This window comes from Choristoneura fumiferana, chromosome 30, assembly GCF_025370935.1.
Source record: "Choristoneura fumiferana chromosome 30, NRCan_CFum_1, whole genome shotgun sequence".
NCBI lineage: Eukaryota > Metazoa > Arthropoda > Insecta > Lepidoptera > Tortricidae > Choristoneura > Choristoneura fumiferana.
Window position 1 is genome coordinate 2,906,249 of NC_133501.1, and position 15,258 is coordinate 2,921,506.

Genomic DNA, 15,258 nt, shown 5'->3' on the forward strand with positions numbered 1-15,258 from the left:
TAGAATCCTGAGAGCAGCAAGGGATTCAAACTCACGAGATGCAAAAAAACTTTGGTCTCGTGTGACACATACAATTTTTCACCTCAGCAGCGAAAATAATTTTACATATTGTTAAATTTTAATGACAATGCGTTTATATTATATACACCGCCTGATGCTGCAGCCCGGGTCGTCTGCTGATGACGGAACTCCTCAAGGGCTGATAGCATAGATACGAAATTTTACATGTACGTTCAACGAGCTGACACAATTACTTTGCCCACCCGCGACCTTTATGATAGCTACTTTCGTGCCCATGCAATGTGTGTTCATGCAGTTCCTCCACCTCCACACTGTAAGAACACACAAATCACACAAATCCATCTATCACCACCACCACTTTACACTGACGCGTTTCAAACTCAACCAGAGCTCATTTTCAGAGCAACATAACCGTTAAGCATGCTACGGTGTGAAATTTGGACAGGATGGACCTAAAGTAATGCGGAGGTCCACTAGGGTGCACTACTTTACAATTTCTCGGGATATAATCCTATATGGTGTATGAAATCGCGGGAAAAGAAACGCGTAGTACTTTAACGTTTTCTAAAATTTCAACCCTGAATCAGCGAAGCAGGGTTTCAAAGCTGGTAAGAATCATAATTTATTACGTATGTAGGTTGATTTTTGTATTACAAAATTTGCACCATCTATCTAAAAGAAAATCTGTCCGTATTTGTATTTCCATGTAATCCTCCGAAAATCAATCAAAACACGAAAAAAGGATCGCAGAAAGTAAATGTATGTTACTCCAAATTTAACGCGAGCGAAGCTGCGGGCAAAAGCTAGTTATTTCTAAAAATGAAACTCGTAAATAGTTCAAAATTAAATCGCGCTATCAGCGTCGCAATTAAACGGCTGGCTCCTCCCACTTGCTGCGTAAGCGCACGTTACCGCCCCCTGCACTGTCCGTTTGCCGTCGGATTCCGGCCGTATATTTGCCATAAACTATACGTACATGATGTAGATATAAATAAGTCTCAATACAATTTCAAGAATATGGTGTAGCAAACAGGTACAAGCATAATCCTTCCTAATATATTATATATGAGAAAGTGTGTTTGTGGGTTTGTATGCTTGTTTGTTTATATGTTTGTCCATCTTTCACGTCGAAATGGAGCGACAGATCGATGTGATTTTTGGCATAGAGACAGTTTACGGGCCCGAGAGTGACATAGGCTACTTTTTATCCCGGAAAAATGCACAGTTCCCGAGGGAACAGCGCGCGATAACTGAATTCCTCGCGGGCGAAGCCGCGGGCAAAAGCTAGTCCTAAAAATAAAATTGTGTTTATTTGTTGTAACAATGTCAATAACCGTTGTCATATCATTTTATAAACCAAAGTTTTTTTCATATTACAACATACGAGTAGTTGTCAATAAGTATTATAAACCACAACCTAAACACGAAAAAAATATTTACACTTTCAAATCACTGACTAATAAAAAAGTAAAAATACCTTTTTTTAGACTTCTGAGGACACTAAAGGAAGGACACTAATTTAAAACAGTCTCAGTATGCAACGTACAAGAGCATAATGAGGTTGCAAGGCAATTATTGCGCTATATATAAACTCGCGCATTTCTAAATATATAAAACTCAAAGGTGACTTACTGACATAGTGATCTATCAACGCACAGCCCAAACCACTGGACAGATCGGGCTGAAATTTGGCATGCAGGTAGATGTTATGACGTAGGCATCCGCTAAGAAAGGATTTTTCGGAATTCCCACGGGATAGGGAATAAATGGGATATATATTTTCACTTTGAAATGGCCCTATTTCCGTAACTATAATTATTAGGCACTTCAAATTTGGCATGCAAGTAGGTAATAGGTACTAACAGCTAAAAACACTTTTCAGGATTTTACGAAGTTCCCACGGGATAGTGAATAAATGGGATTTGTATTTTCACTTTTAATTACTGACCCTATTTCCGTAACTATAATTATTAGGGACTTCAAATTTGGCGTAAAAGTAGGTAATACTACCAGCTAAAAATAATTTTCAGGATTTAGCAAAATTCCCACGGGATAGGAAATAAAATGGGATTTATATTTTCACTTTTAATTAATGACCCTATTTGCGTAACTATAATTATTAGAAACTTCAAATTTGGCATGCAAGTAGGTAATACTAAGTAACAGCTAAAAACAATTTTCAGGATTTATCAAAATTCCTATGGGATCGGGAATAAAATGGGATTTATATTTTCGCTTCAAAGTGGCCCTAACTCCGTAATTATAAATATTAAAGACTTCAAATTTGGCATGCAGGTAGATAATACTAATAGGTAAAAACTGTTTCAAAGATATTCCGAATATCCCACGGGATAAAATGAATAAAGAGAATTTTATATACTTACCAACTGAATCCGAAAACGCATAAGCTAATCCAATAAAACTGGGAACTGGAGATTTGGCAAACTGATGTAAATCTGGTAACAATTATTTAGCAGTGACATCCTGCTCATCCTGGCGAGGATCGTCTCCGTAGAAGGGAACTCCTCAAAAGTTAATGGCACACGCAAAAGATTTTACATGATTGATAAATTTCAATGACAATGCGTTTATATTATATACACCACCTGATGCTGCAGCCCGGGTCATCTGCTGATGACGGAACTCCTCAAGGGCTGATAGCATAGATACAAAATTTTACATGTACGTTCAACGAGCTGACACAATTACTTTGCCCACCCGCGACCTTTATGATAGCTACTTTCGTGCCCATGCAATGTGTGTTCATGCAGTTCCTCCACCTTCACACTGTAAGAACACACAAATCACACAAATCCATCTATCACCACCACCACTTTACACTGACGCGTTTCAAACTCAACCAGAGCTCATTTTCAGAGCAACATAACCGTTCAGCATGCTACGGTGTGAAATTTGGCATAGATGGACCTAAAGTAATGCGGAGGTGCACTAGGGTACACTACTTTACAATTTCTCGGGATATAATCCTATATGGTATATGAAATCGCGGGCAAAAGAAACGCGTAGTACTTTAACGTTTTCTAAAATTTCAACCCTGAATCAGCGAAGCAGGGTTTCAAAGCTGGTAAGAATCATAATTAATTACGTATGTAGGTTGATTTTTGTATTACAAAATTTGCACCATCTATGTAAAAGAAAATCTGTCCGTATTTGTATTTCCATGTAATCCTCCGAAAATCAATCAAAACACGAAAAAAGGATCGCAGAAAGTAAATGTATGTTACTCCAAATTTAACGCGAGCGAAGCTGCGGGCAAAAGCTAGTTATTTCTAAAAATTAAACTCGTAAATAGTTTAAAATTAAATCGCGCTATCAGCGTCGCAATTAAACGGCTGGCTCCTCCCACTTGCTGCGTAAGCGCACGTTATCGCCCCTGCACTGTCCGTTTGCCGTCGGATTCCGGCCGTATATTTAGGCCTACTTTCTTGTTTTTTAACAAACTGTGATAAGAATTTTCTATATATGGAGCGTACGCCAGCAAATTCTTTCCCCCCCCCTTCAACATACACAATATTCTGCCTCTGACCCAGCATTGAATACGTTCGTGGAGGCATTAAACTCGGAATACAGCGCAAACATCACTAGAAGAGTAAAAAGAAGGTGCGAATTTCGCCCGGAAGAAAATATGAGTAGCATGGACCAAATTAAGGAACTGATAATTATGTCGAATAAAAGGCAGGATGTGAAATTTGAATTACTGTCCGAAGCCATAAATTTTGTGAAAATTCCAATCGCAGAGATACATAAATCGGTTGAGTTCATGTCACAAAAATACGACGACTTGCTAACTAAATTGGACAAGCTTCAGCGAGAAAATAGCGACTACAAAGCCCATATAAATACACTCGAGTCAAAAATTGATATCCTAGAGAGAAACGCTAAAATCTCGACAGTCGAAATTAAAAATATACCAAAATCTGCCACCGAAAAAAAAGAATAAAGATTCTTATAGAGAATAAAATAGATATACATATTCTACACACTTTTTCACTCATACACACTAAATACATACCTTACGCACAATCAAAGCTATACACACACACACACACACACACACACACACACACATATATTCTACTCCTATGTTTAATTTGTAAGGGTATCTATGTATGGATTGCATGCTGTATAATATTATTTTCAAAAATAATCTTTAGTTCAAGCTTGTTCTTCTGCATTTTGTTTGCTCATGCTTTTTACACAAAAGATCCCTACGGGTCGAAGTGTATCCGCAAGGACCCCTAAGCTTGCTCATGCTTAATTCAGTAGTTGCGGACATCTGAGGGTTGGAGACCTGGTGACCTGACACACAGGGCATTCCTAGTTCGGGCACCAGTCTCCCCCACCCCCACCCAAGACTTTCAATTACACCTAAATTGTATTGTAGTATCTAAGTGTTTTTCATTGTACTTGGTGGTGGAGAAAACAAATCAACTTCTTATTCTTATTCTTATTTAAAATCATAAAAACGTGTCCGGTAGGTACAATACAAATCTCGTACTCATAGCATGCATTGTAATTTTTTTTTGTTTTTTTTTTTTGTTGTTGATATGGCGTTCATTGTAATTTGAGCTTAGAACTTCTTGTAAAATATGTCATACTTATTTTTTAATATTGCAAAAAGCCTCATCTTCTGATCATTAAAAAGGTTGAACAATAAACGTAAGTATAATTTATTATAACTGTTATTAAACCTTTAAATTTGATTTTATTAAGATTTCTATTACAGATTTGTTTCAAATTCATTCAATTTAACAAATATTTATTCCAACTGTAGAGGCAGTATACGGAATTCTTTTAAAAAGAAAGAAAAGAGAAGCGGCTTTCGTGCAACAAGGTTGCATACTTTATTAAAAGATCGGGAAAATTTTCATTTTGGAAATATTTCGTTTTCATTACCTAGGTATCGATATATTTTTAATACCATAAATTTAATTTTAGATTGTAATCAACACATTTGATCCCATCTCTCGCTTTTTTGGCAATGGCAGATCAAAGTAAAGTTCAAATATTTGGAATTTAGTGAGTAGACCCAACACTGTACTCAGCATTTAAAAAAAATAATGAAAAAGTTACTTTGTCTCATGGAGTGAGCAAAATGCGATTTTTCTCACTGATTTCTCATAGCAAAACCTGCCTGTTTGAGGTGCTGAGGTGATATAGTACATTACTGCAGAGGCCATGAAGTAAGGGATTGATGGACGAGTTCGGGGTAGATAAAACGAGTCCAGCAATCCCTGTTCTGGCCGAGGCTTGTGTAGTGCTTTTCTCAAACAATGTGAGGAAATATTTCATCCATTAATCCATCCATCCATCGCATCGCATCGCATCGCATCGCATCGCATCGCATCGCATCGCTTCGCATCGTATCGCTTCGCATCGCATCGCTTCGCTTCGCATCGCATCGCATCGCATCGCATCGCATAGCATCGCATCGCATCGCATCGCATCGCTTCGCATCGCATCGCATCGCATCGCATCGCATCGCATCGCATCGCTTCGCATCGCATCGCATCGCATCGCATCGCAACGCGTCCTGTCGCGTCGCGTCGCGTCGCTTCGCATCGCATCACATCGCAGTATCGCAAATGCTTACAGAGTAGTGGTGGTTGGCTGTTCGTAATTTTTCCTTTGTCAGTTTAATGTTAGTAAGCAAATTTAAAATGTTAGAGCAGCGGATAATAATGGATTTTCATACATACTTCATGGCCTAGGCCAAGAAGTTATGTAGGGAGGTGTTTTTTACCCGACTGCCCAAAGGAGGGTTATGTTTTTCGAGCGTATGTATGTATGTATGTATTAAAGTCAAAATAATTATTAGATTAGATTTTTTACATAAATATGGCTCTGTCCGTTGGAGAACAATTTTGCCAGTGTCTAGTAGGTAGGTTTTGCCGTTGTACGGTAAAAAAAATCTAAAAAACGAAATATGAGAGGTATAAACGCCGCTTTCTAAACGCCGTGAAATTGCAGATATTATATATATGTTAAAAATTACTAATGGCAGCATCGATTGTCCTGAGCTGCTCGGTAATATATCTTTCAACACTCCGTCCAGACCGAAAAGACATGTGCCACCTATTTCTGTGCCTCTTGGATTCTCTAACTATAGGCGGAACAGTTTTCGTATACGTGCAAGTAGACAATTAAACAACCTTACTAGGGAGCTTGATATTGACGTGTTCAATGTTAACACCCGTAGCTTGAGACGAACTCTGGTGAATCATTATTTTGAGAGCGTGCCTTAAGGCCTTGAGATCTTTTCTTATCGTTTATGCTATAAATTAATTCAATTTAATCTAAGTATAATATTTCTTCTCTGTCAATTCGTCATTACTTAAGTGTTGATGTTATGAGTATTATTATTACTTTCTTTGTGCCCAAGTGAACTCTGTGCGGGCATTCTGCTATTATTTGTACCTACACTGCTATTACCGGCGAGAACCTGTAATTGGCTTTCTGTATCTATTGTTATTTTTAATCTGTATGTTTAAAGCTGTTGGTTCTCCAGAATAAATAAATAAATAAATAAATAAATAAATAATGGTGGATGAACGATGACCTACCAATAATTCAAAATAATTATTACTAGAATTGGTAATATTGACAGTGTGAATTGTATTCCTTCCGGTAGGTGCGTTCTGAACTTGACCACATATCTATCTACCTATTAGTTGTTATTTTATGTGAATAAAGACAACAAAATGTAAATTATCTAATTTTTTTGGTATTAATAAATAACAACAATAATAACAAGAATGAAATAACGCATTTTATTACTTAATGAAATAATTTGTGACAAACCAAGTTTCAGAACGTTCATCATTCATCATTTGGAGCCATAAGTTTGAGAAACCCTGGACTATAACCTAACCAACAAAACGTCGGAAAACCCCGACTGTCACTTCAAAGTTCAATATCTCAAAAACGGCTGAACCGATTTTCATGAAACATGTCTAAGAACCATCGCTAGAAAACCTGCTTTCAAATAAAAAAAACGCATTCAAATTGGCCTACCCATTTAAGAGCTACGGTGCCACAGACAGACACACAGTCAGATAGACAGACAGACACACATAGCGGTCAAACTTATTAACACCCCTCTTTTTGCGTCGGGGATTAAAAAACAAGGATAAACAGGAAGAAAACAGGTAGGAATATGGCGCAAATTCAAGACACATCGGAGGGAAAAAAGTTTACATTTTCAATATTGCACAGAATAAATAAGATTACTACGTATTGTATTCTAGTACCTAACGATTAAATACGAAGACAAGGAATAAGGATGTATTTTGGGGAATTTTTGGGATAAGAAGTTCTGCGATTGAGACAAAGCCGAGGGTGCAAGCGCGCATAATAACCATGCATGAATAATTTTAAACTAATTTATAAGAGTGTTCAATTGATTTTCTTTCATGCACTACTGTTCTCGCTGTAGTGAGCTGTAAAATGATGTGCTCGGCTGTAAAGTTGTTTCGCATCTCGTGCCTTGAAAACCTCGGCTTCGCTCATGATTCATGTTTTGAACCCCTCGCTTCACTCGTGGTTCAATCCAATAGTCTCTCGCTTGCTCGGGGTTCAGTATAAGTACTCGCACCAAACAGTAATTTTCCACCCTAGCATAAAAAAACAACTATTTTTGCTCTAGTGCATAGCTTAAAATCATCGTCTAAGACTAAGGAAAAGAAATCAAAAATCTGTTTGCAATCTTTATTTTTTTTGCGCTAATTTTAATGTTTTAAAACTAGAGGCTATTAGCGCAAATGTTTATTTCGTTTGTAGTTTGATTTAGGTTATATTTTATTCAACATCTAGTCCGCTGCAGCGTGTTTCTCACGCATGTTTCCATATTAATTTCATCAAAGAAAACGCTATGGTCAATAGTATTTACTGTGATCATAAAATCAGAGCAGACAACATCCGCCGGCAACTTAGAGCCTTTTCCCTCCGACAGGCGTTATGGTCAATTCGTTGATCTGAAACAAAAAGTGTTCCTTTCTGCTTAAGTGCCTAAAACACCCACAAAAACTACCGACGCTGTGACAGCCGAAGACACGAAAAGTGGCATCGATTAAGTAAGAAGAGAATGCGCGCGCTAACATTTCTGTTCCTTCTATTATTAGTTCCGTGTTTGTGATTTTGTGATATTTTTTTATAGTCTTGCTTTTGAATGACTCTTTGCCAAGTAGGTATAAAAAGTGTCATAAAAAGTTTTTTTAATTCGATTTGTTGACTGTACTTGCATTGTCATCCAAAGTACCTACATTTCCGTACCAAATTTCAAGTTGATGCCATTACCTGTTGCGGAGTTTCGTTCTGCGGAGACGTCGGTAGGTACTTACTGGACTACCAGGATGTCTCTAGGTAGGTAGGTTAGACAGATTATTGTTTTGTCACTATATCCATATAATTATGCCAAATTTCAAGTCAATTTAACTACTGGAATTGGGTCAAATTTAACTTGCAAGATTTTACCCGTTTATTATGCTGTGGACCAAGTGATAAATCGGTCATTTTTCGTAATGCCCGGGCATTATGAAAAATTACCAATATGAGATAGCAACTACTACTTACAGAATAAATGTTGTGTATGTGGGTGTGTGTGTGTGTGGGTACTTGCAGAATAAATGTTTTGATTTGATTTTGGTTTTTGCTCACATTGACGTGGGGCGGTGTCGAGACAGCATACAGCACGGCATCAGCCACGTCTTCAGGAGTCAGCGCCGGCACCGGCAGCGGCCGCGGCGCCCCTGGCGCCACCAGCTCGGTGTCAACCAGCCCAGGGGATATGCTCTGGAAAATAACAAAACAGTTTTAATTAGGGATTGGCCGAATATTCGTTTTATATTCGGTATTCGGCATATTCGGCAGATTTACCGAATATTTGTATTCGGCCGAATATTCAGCTAAGTCACCATGTTCGGCAAAGTGGTACTCAACATTTTTACTGTATTGAGCCATGTATGAGAGTGTTAAATGTGTTATTTTTATGAGGTACACTGTGGCTTTATGTTATTGTTGAAACAATGTTTATTTCCAATAACAGCAGGTAAAAAACCGGCCAAGAGCGTGTCGGACACGCCCAAAATAGGGTTCCGTAGCCATTACGAAAATAATAAGGAATATTTTTCTAAGGATTTCGTATTTTATACGGAATCTTCCAAGTTTAGGTAGGTATATTTTCTATCTTAGGATGCTATTTACTCTTAAACTACTAATAATTTTCAAGCAAACTTAGCCGTTATAGTTTTCCTTGAAAGTTGTATGTAGGTACTTTATACCATCCTGAACTTTTTCAAATTTTTCCACCCACCGGTTTAGATTTTAGAGGGGGGGGGGCGCTCGATTTTAATGAAAATTTGCACTTTAAAGTTGAATATTTCGCAAACAAATCACTGAATCGAAAATCGTTTTAGCAAACCCCCAAATGGGTTTAAAAAACCTATCCAACGACACCCCACACTATAGGATTGGATGAGAAAAAAAATCACCCCCACTTTACGTCTAAAAAAATATTATATGCAAAATTACAGCTTTTTAGCATTGATAGTCCCTGAGCAAAGTCGCGGACGGACAGACAGACAGACATGGCGAAACTATAAGGGTTCCGTTTTAGCCATTTTGGCTGCGGAACCCTAAAAACGTCAAAAAAATCAAACTTGTTGTATGGGAGCCCTCTTTAAATATTTATTTTATTTTAATTTACAAGGAGCGGAATTTTTATAGCAAAAATCAAATGTCAAGAGGGATTGACCATTGTGTTTTATCGACTGTTGATGTTCAATTGTCATTTAGCACGATATGTTTTAGGTAATGAAATTATAACTGTAATGGGGGAGGCCTTTGTCCTGCAGAGTGACACTATAGGCTACCAAAAAAAAAATAGACGTGTGTTTGTTACAATTTAAACATAAAACAGAAACTGAAATGTTAAACAGTGTAACCAAAGGAAAATATAGACAACAAAGAAATAACAATGTCAAGATATTAAAATTAAAACAAATATACAATCATAATTAGTCAAATAAACCGCCCCGCGTCATACCTGGTGCAAAGGTGCCCAATACACTCGCCGCCTTGCCGCGCTGAACCGCAATAGACAACCTTTGCACCAGAAACGATCCAGAGCGGGGGTCAAGACCAGTGTAACTGACGATAGACTAACCTTCATTCAAAATAACAGAATCGAAATCTATATCTGTACTAATTTATTATATTTTTTTCATCTTGTCTGTAGTAAAAAAGAATTGTCATTACTTTCTCCACATTGTCACCATTTAAACTAATAAGAGAAGTTTATTACTTTATCCATTTGTTAATCGTTTTTCTTTTACGATTAACCATTTTGGTTAACACGGGAACCTAATAAAATAATAATTATGAAAACTCTAGCAACATCAAATGTCAAATGTGACGTGACGTAATTTATTTTAATAAAGTAATGCTAGTGGCTTATCAAAGAGGGTTAATGTTACTGAATAATGTTAAAATCAGCAACATGCGAAAAATCAATAACTGGAATAGTCGATAAAACGCAATGATCAATCCCTCGTGACATTTGATTTTTGCTATGAGAATTCCGCTCCTTGTTAATTTAATTATTTATTTTTAAATTGATTATACGAAAGTATATAAATAAATAATAACGAAATAATAATAAATAAATATCACGGGACAATTCACACCAATTGACCTAGTCCCAAAGTAAGCTTAGCAAAGCTTGTGTTATGGGTACTAAGCAACGGATAAATATAATTATATAGATAGATAGGTACATACTTAAATAAATATTAAACACCCAAGACCCGAGAACAAACATTCGTATTTTTCATACAAATATCTGCTCCGACACTATACATATAAACTGATAAAACTAATTTATAAATTAGAATAGAGACTCGTGGACTCGTGGTGACAGCATAAAACATTATTTATTAAATCAACACAACGGTTGCTACACGGACTGACATGAGTTATGGTTTTCTCAAAAGAAGAGGATTTAGTATAAACAACTAAATATTCTGTGAATACTTCAAGCGTCTACCTGTTGCCGTTATTATAATATCAATATAAGACAGACACACAGACTGACAGCGAAGTCTCAGTAATAGGGTACCGTTGGCACCCTTTGGGTACGGGAACCTAAAAATCTAAAAAACTCTGACTTATTTTTATACGCACTAATCTTATACCACTGTTGCACATAGGCCCCCCATAGACCTCCGTTGCTTAGGTTAGAAGCGACCAACAATGGACGTCCAACGTACGGCTGATAACTTAACTTACCGTAACTTTAATTTTGCTGCCGAAGTCAGCCAACTCATTGTCAAGTGATGCGGATATGCCGGTGACGGCGTGCTTAGTGCCCGGGTACACGTTGAACGTCGGTTCAAACGGGATGTAGTGCCCTGCAATGCTGAAATAGTACATTGTGTCTTAAGGGTGGTAAATAAGGAATTACGAACGGGAGTCTATTAGAAGCCCGAAGTCGGAGACTGAGGGCTTTAATGAGTCAATGTTCGTAATTCTAGTACCGCCCGTGCGACATACAATGTTTTCATCACATTTGCGAGTACAATTTAATATTTGTTAAAGAAAAAATATAATTCTTCCAAATATTAGCGATACCTTAGGCTGCGCTCTTGGTAGCGCCGCTCTCCCCCTCCACCTCCCGCAGCATGCGCCGCAGCGTGCGTGTGCATGTGGTCCTGCAGCAGCGCGCGCATGGCGCAGCAGTTTCAATACGGGCATTGACTCATTTACCGACCTTGGTCTTCATGACAAGAAAATTTGTACGCGCAATGACTCATTTACCGACCACGGGTTTCATGACAAGCACATTAAGGTCGAGGGTTTTATTTGGGGGTTGCAACCAAGGTAGCCTGCATGTTACGACACTGTTTACGAGCAAGTGTGATAAAAAATACATAACAAGGGGTAAGTGACCAAGGAGACGAGATAAAAGAGCCGTTTCATCTTAGTTATATAGAGTCTTATCAATCACACTGACGATTTGTGAGCGAGTTGAAAGCGAAGCAACACTTTTGTCGTAAGCGCCCAACGACATGGCGGGGACTTATAACTGTGTTTAAAGCACCAAGAACACCATTATTGTACACTCTCGTACAATAATAATTAGGCTGATTGGGATACCGTTGCGCGCTCACGACGAAAGCGTTGCGGGCTCTTTCCCTTTCAACTCTCCCACAAATCGCCAGTACGATAAGGCTCGTAGAAAACCGATTTTACAGCCAATCATCAATCTAAAACTGGCCATTAAGAAAAAATTAAGTAATATTTTTCTAAGGATTTCTTATTTTGTATATACGGAATATTCCAAGTTTAGGTATATTTTATACCTTAGGCTGCTATTTACTCTTAAACTACTAATGTACCATTTACTCTTAACCGTTATAGTTTTCCTTCTATGTTTGATATATTTACTACCATCCTGAATTTTTTCAAATTTTTCCGCGGACGGACAGACAGACTGACAAACAGACATGTCCAAACTATAAGGGTTCCGTTTTTGCCATTTTGGCTACGGAACCCTAAAAACATCCATCCATAGTTGAACAAAAAGGAACGGTTGAAAATAACTTGGGGCCTTCCCACGTCTATCGATAATTCGATATTCCGCGTCGAACGTTTCCATTTAGTTTGCATTCAGCAATTTGGAGATAATTTGACTAATAATGCTCGTTTGGACAAATGATTGAATATCCTGCATTCCGAAGCCGTAAGTCACTAAATGGCCTGCCATTAAGGTCAATCAATTGCTATAATTGACGGTTACTGCAATTAACTTCTAATTTTTAACCCCCGACGCAAAGGTAATTTTAAACCGCTATGTGTCGGTGTATGTGTCTGTCTGTGGCACCGTAGCTCTTAAACGGGTAGACCGATTTGAATGCGTTTTTTTATTTCAAAGCAGGGTTTCTAGCAATGGTTATGTTTTATGAAAATCAGTTCAGCGGTTTTTGAGGTATTAAACTTTGAAGTGACAAAGTCGGGGTATTCCAACTTTTGGTTGGTTAGGTTAGTTACCAACTACCTATTACGTTTGTTACTTTAAAATTGTCGCAAACTTGTTATAGGTTACAAGGTCAAGTTAAAGTCAAAATATCTTTGTTCAATTTAGGCCATAACAAGCACTTATGAATGTCAAAAAAAAGCTACCACCGATTCGGAAAAACCTCTGTTAAGAAGAATCCGGCAAGAAACTCAACTAGGTATATTTTTTTAAACAGATTTACAATATTATATATTATTAAATGATATGTATGTATACATCACAAGTCTTTAACACAACTTTATTTTTAACACAGTAGGTCCGCTATTTGAAGGGATCGCTAATGCGGATCGGAATTATTTCCAAATATCCATGTCCATGATATAATCATTAACTTTATAAGTAGGTAATACGCCTTAGATGTTTAGTTGGACGGTTCTGGCGGAAAATCAGCGCTGGTGGCGTTTAACGCCACAGCATAATGCTGTCACCGACCGTTTCGCTTTTGCGGGGACACACAAAATTGTGTTTTTTCATGTGCGTTTTCATGGTTTTTTTTGGCTTATTTGGGTGAAATTGCGTAAATTTTATTGTAATTGTATGTCTTCCGTATTAGTGAATAAATGTCTTTTTTCTTTCTTATACCTAGCTATGAATATTTTTTTATTTCCTTTTAGCACCGGGTTTGCCCACGCATTTTTCCCAGCAGAAGTCGTTGAACTTATGAATCTGAGCATGGAGCTGAGCTTTGTTATTTTTTTAGTTTAGTTATTAGATTAGGATGTAGCAAGAGATCAGAATCGGGAAGCAAAAGATAATTTAAATGGTACCAGAACACCTAGCGGAGGCATTGTGAACTAACCTTAGCTTTTATTTTTGAGGATGGTATCATGGTACACACCGAAATAGGTATAGGGTATAGGGGAGGTATAGGGGAGGTACCATAAAACGTTATCTGAGGGAGCTTTACTGGTACAAAGTTCAGCATCGGTAACCTTTTGTACAATTCCCTCAATGTATTTACGGCTACGAATAAATTATAATATTTACGGTATACTTCGCCATAAACTGGTTCTTTCTTTCTTTTTATTTTCTTTTGTATTAAACAAAAAATGATGAAGACACGACCAGTTGAAATTCGCATATAAAAATAAGCGTCGCGCGGCGTGACGTCCCGAAATTTGGCGCCCTTCATCTTTGTGATTTTATGTTTGATTGACGAAAGAAAAAATACGTGTTCAATATTTTTTGATTATTAACTGACGGACTACATAGAATACTAACTCCCTGTTTCACCACCCATTGATTAAATTTATTTGACGGATAAATGTGATTCCGTCTCTGTTTGTTTTGTTTGAATAGACGGTGACGGCATCACAAATTATCCGTCAAATAAAATTAATCAGTGCGTGGTGAAACAGCCCCTTAACATATTTTTTACCCAGCTTAGGAGACTGCCCAATTTGCAAATAAACGCTGACTTAATTTTGCTTGGTATGGCTTTTATTATTGTCATGTTCTTCGTTTCCTCTTTACCTTTAAGCCCTGGCAAGATGCTCTGCCCAACCGAACCATGTCGCTATATTCCGTAAACTTAATTTTGACAGTACAGCTCCGGCGATATTGTGGATGAACTCCCACCTTTTTCATGAAGCCGTGGCCTACCGGTTTGACCTATGGCTTTCTCAGGCAGAGGATCATGCATGAGTTCAAACCCGGGCTCACGATACCTCTTGAGTTAAATAACATTTGAAATTTACTATGAGCTTAACGGTGAAGGAAAACATCGTAGAAACCTGCACACACCGGAGAAAGAATTAAATGGCGTGTGTGAAGTTCCAATCCGCACTGGGCAGGCTGCGCCTGTGCTGGTACGTATACAGGCTGAGATGATGATGATGATGATGATATCCATTTCCATCCAGAGAGCGCAGGGTGTCAAAAGAAGGCTTTGCCTGTGATGCGTGCAAGGGCCTCTGGAGACATCTCCCATGGGGGTTCGTTAAAAAAGCGCTGGTCTAAGTAGCAAGTGGTCTATAAAGCAACTGGTCAAAACAAAAAACAGATTAGATTAGAGTTGCGAAGAAGTGTCTCAGCCACATGTAATAGGAGCTCCGCAAAGTGAATCTCCGTCGACTGTGGGTAATAGAATTACCGATGAACGGAGACTGACTACAGGGTACTTTTTAGACCACTTGCCACTTAGA

At 37.9% G+C, this 15,258-nt stretch overlaps 2 protein-coding genes across 3 annotated transcripts in view; both read right to left on the reverse strand.

Moving 5' to 3' along the window:
- The window catches only part of Orp8 (Oxysterol-binding protein-related protein 8), a 144,307-nt gene that overhangs the window by 38,252 nt on the left and 90,797 nt on the right, over positions 1-15,258 (reverse strand). The gene's annotated exons all lie outside the window — the stretch shown is intronic.
- Positions 7,736-11,492, reverse strand: LOC141444559 (farnesol dehydrogenase-like). The gene is made up of 3 exons (XM_074110123.1): positions 11,326-11,492; positions 8,698-8,832; positions 7,736-8,015 (listed from the first exon to the last, which is right to left on the reverse strand). The coding sequence occupies exons 1-3, from the start codon at positions 11,467-11,469 to the stop codon at positions 7,971-7,973; spliced, it is 324 nt and encodes a 107-aa protein (XP_073966224.1). The 5' UTR covers positions 11,470-11,492; the 3' UTR covers positions 7,736-7,970.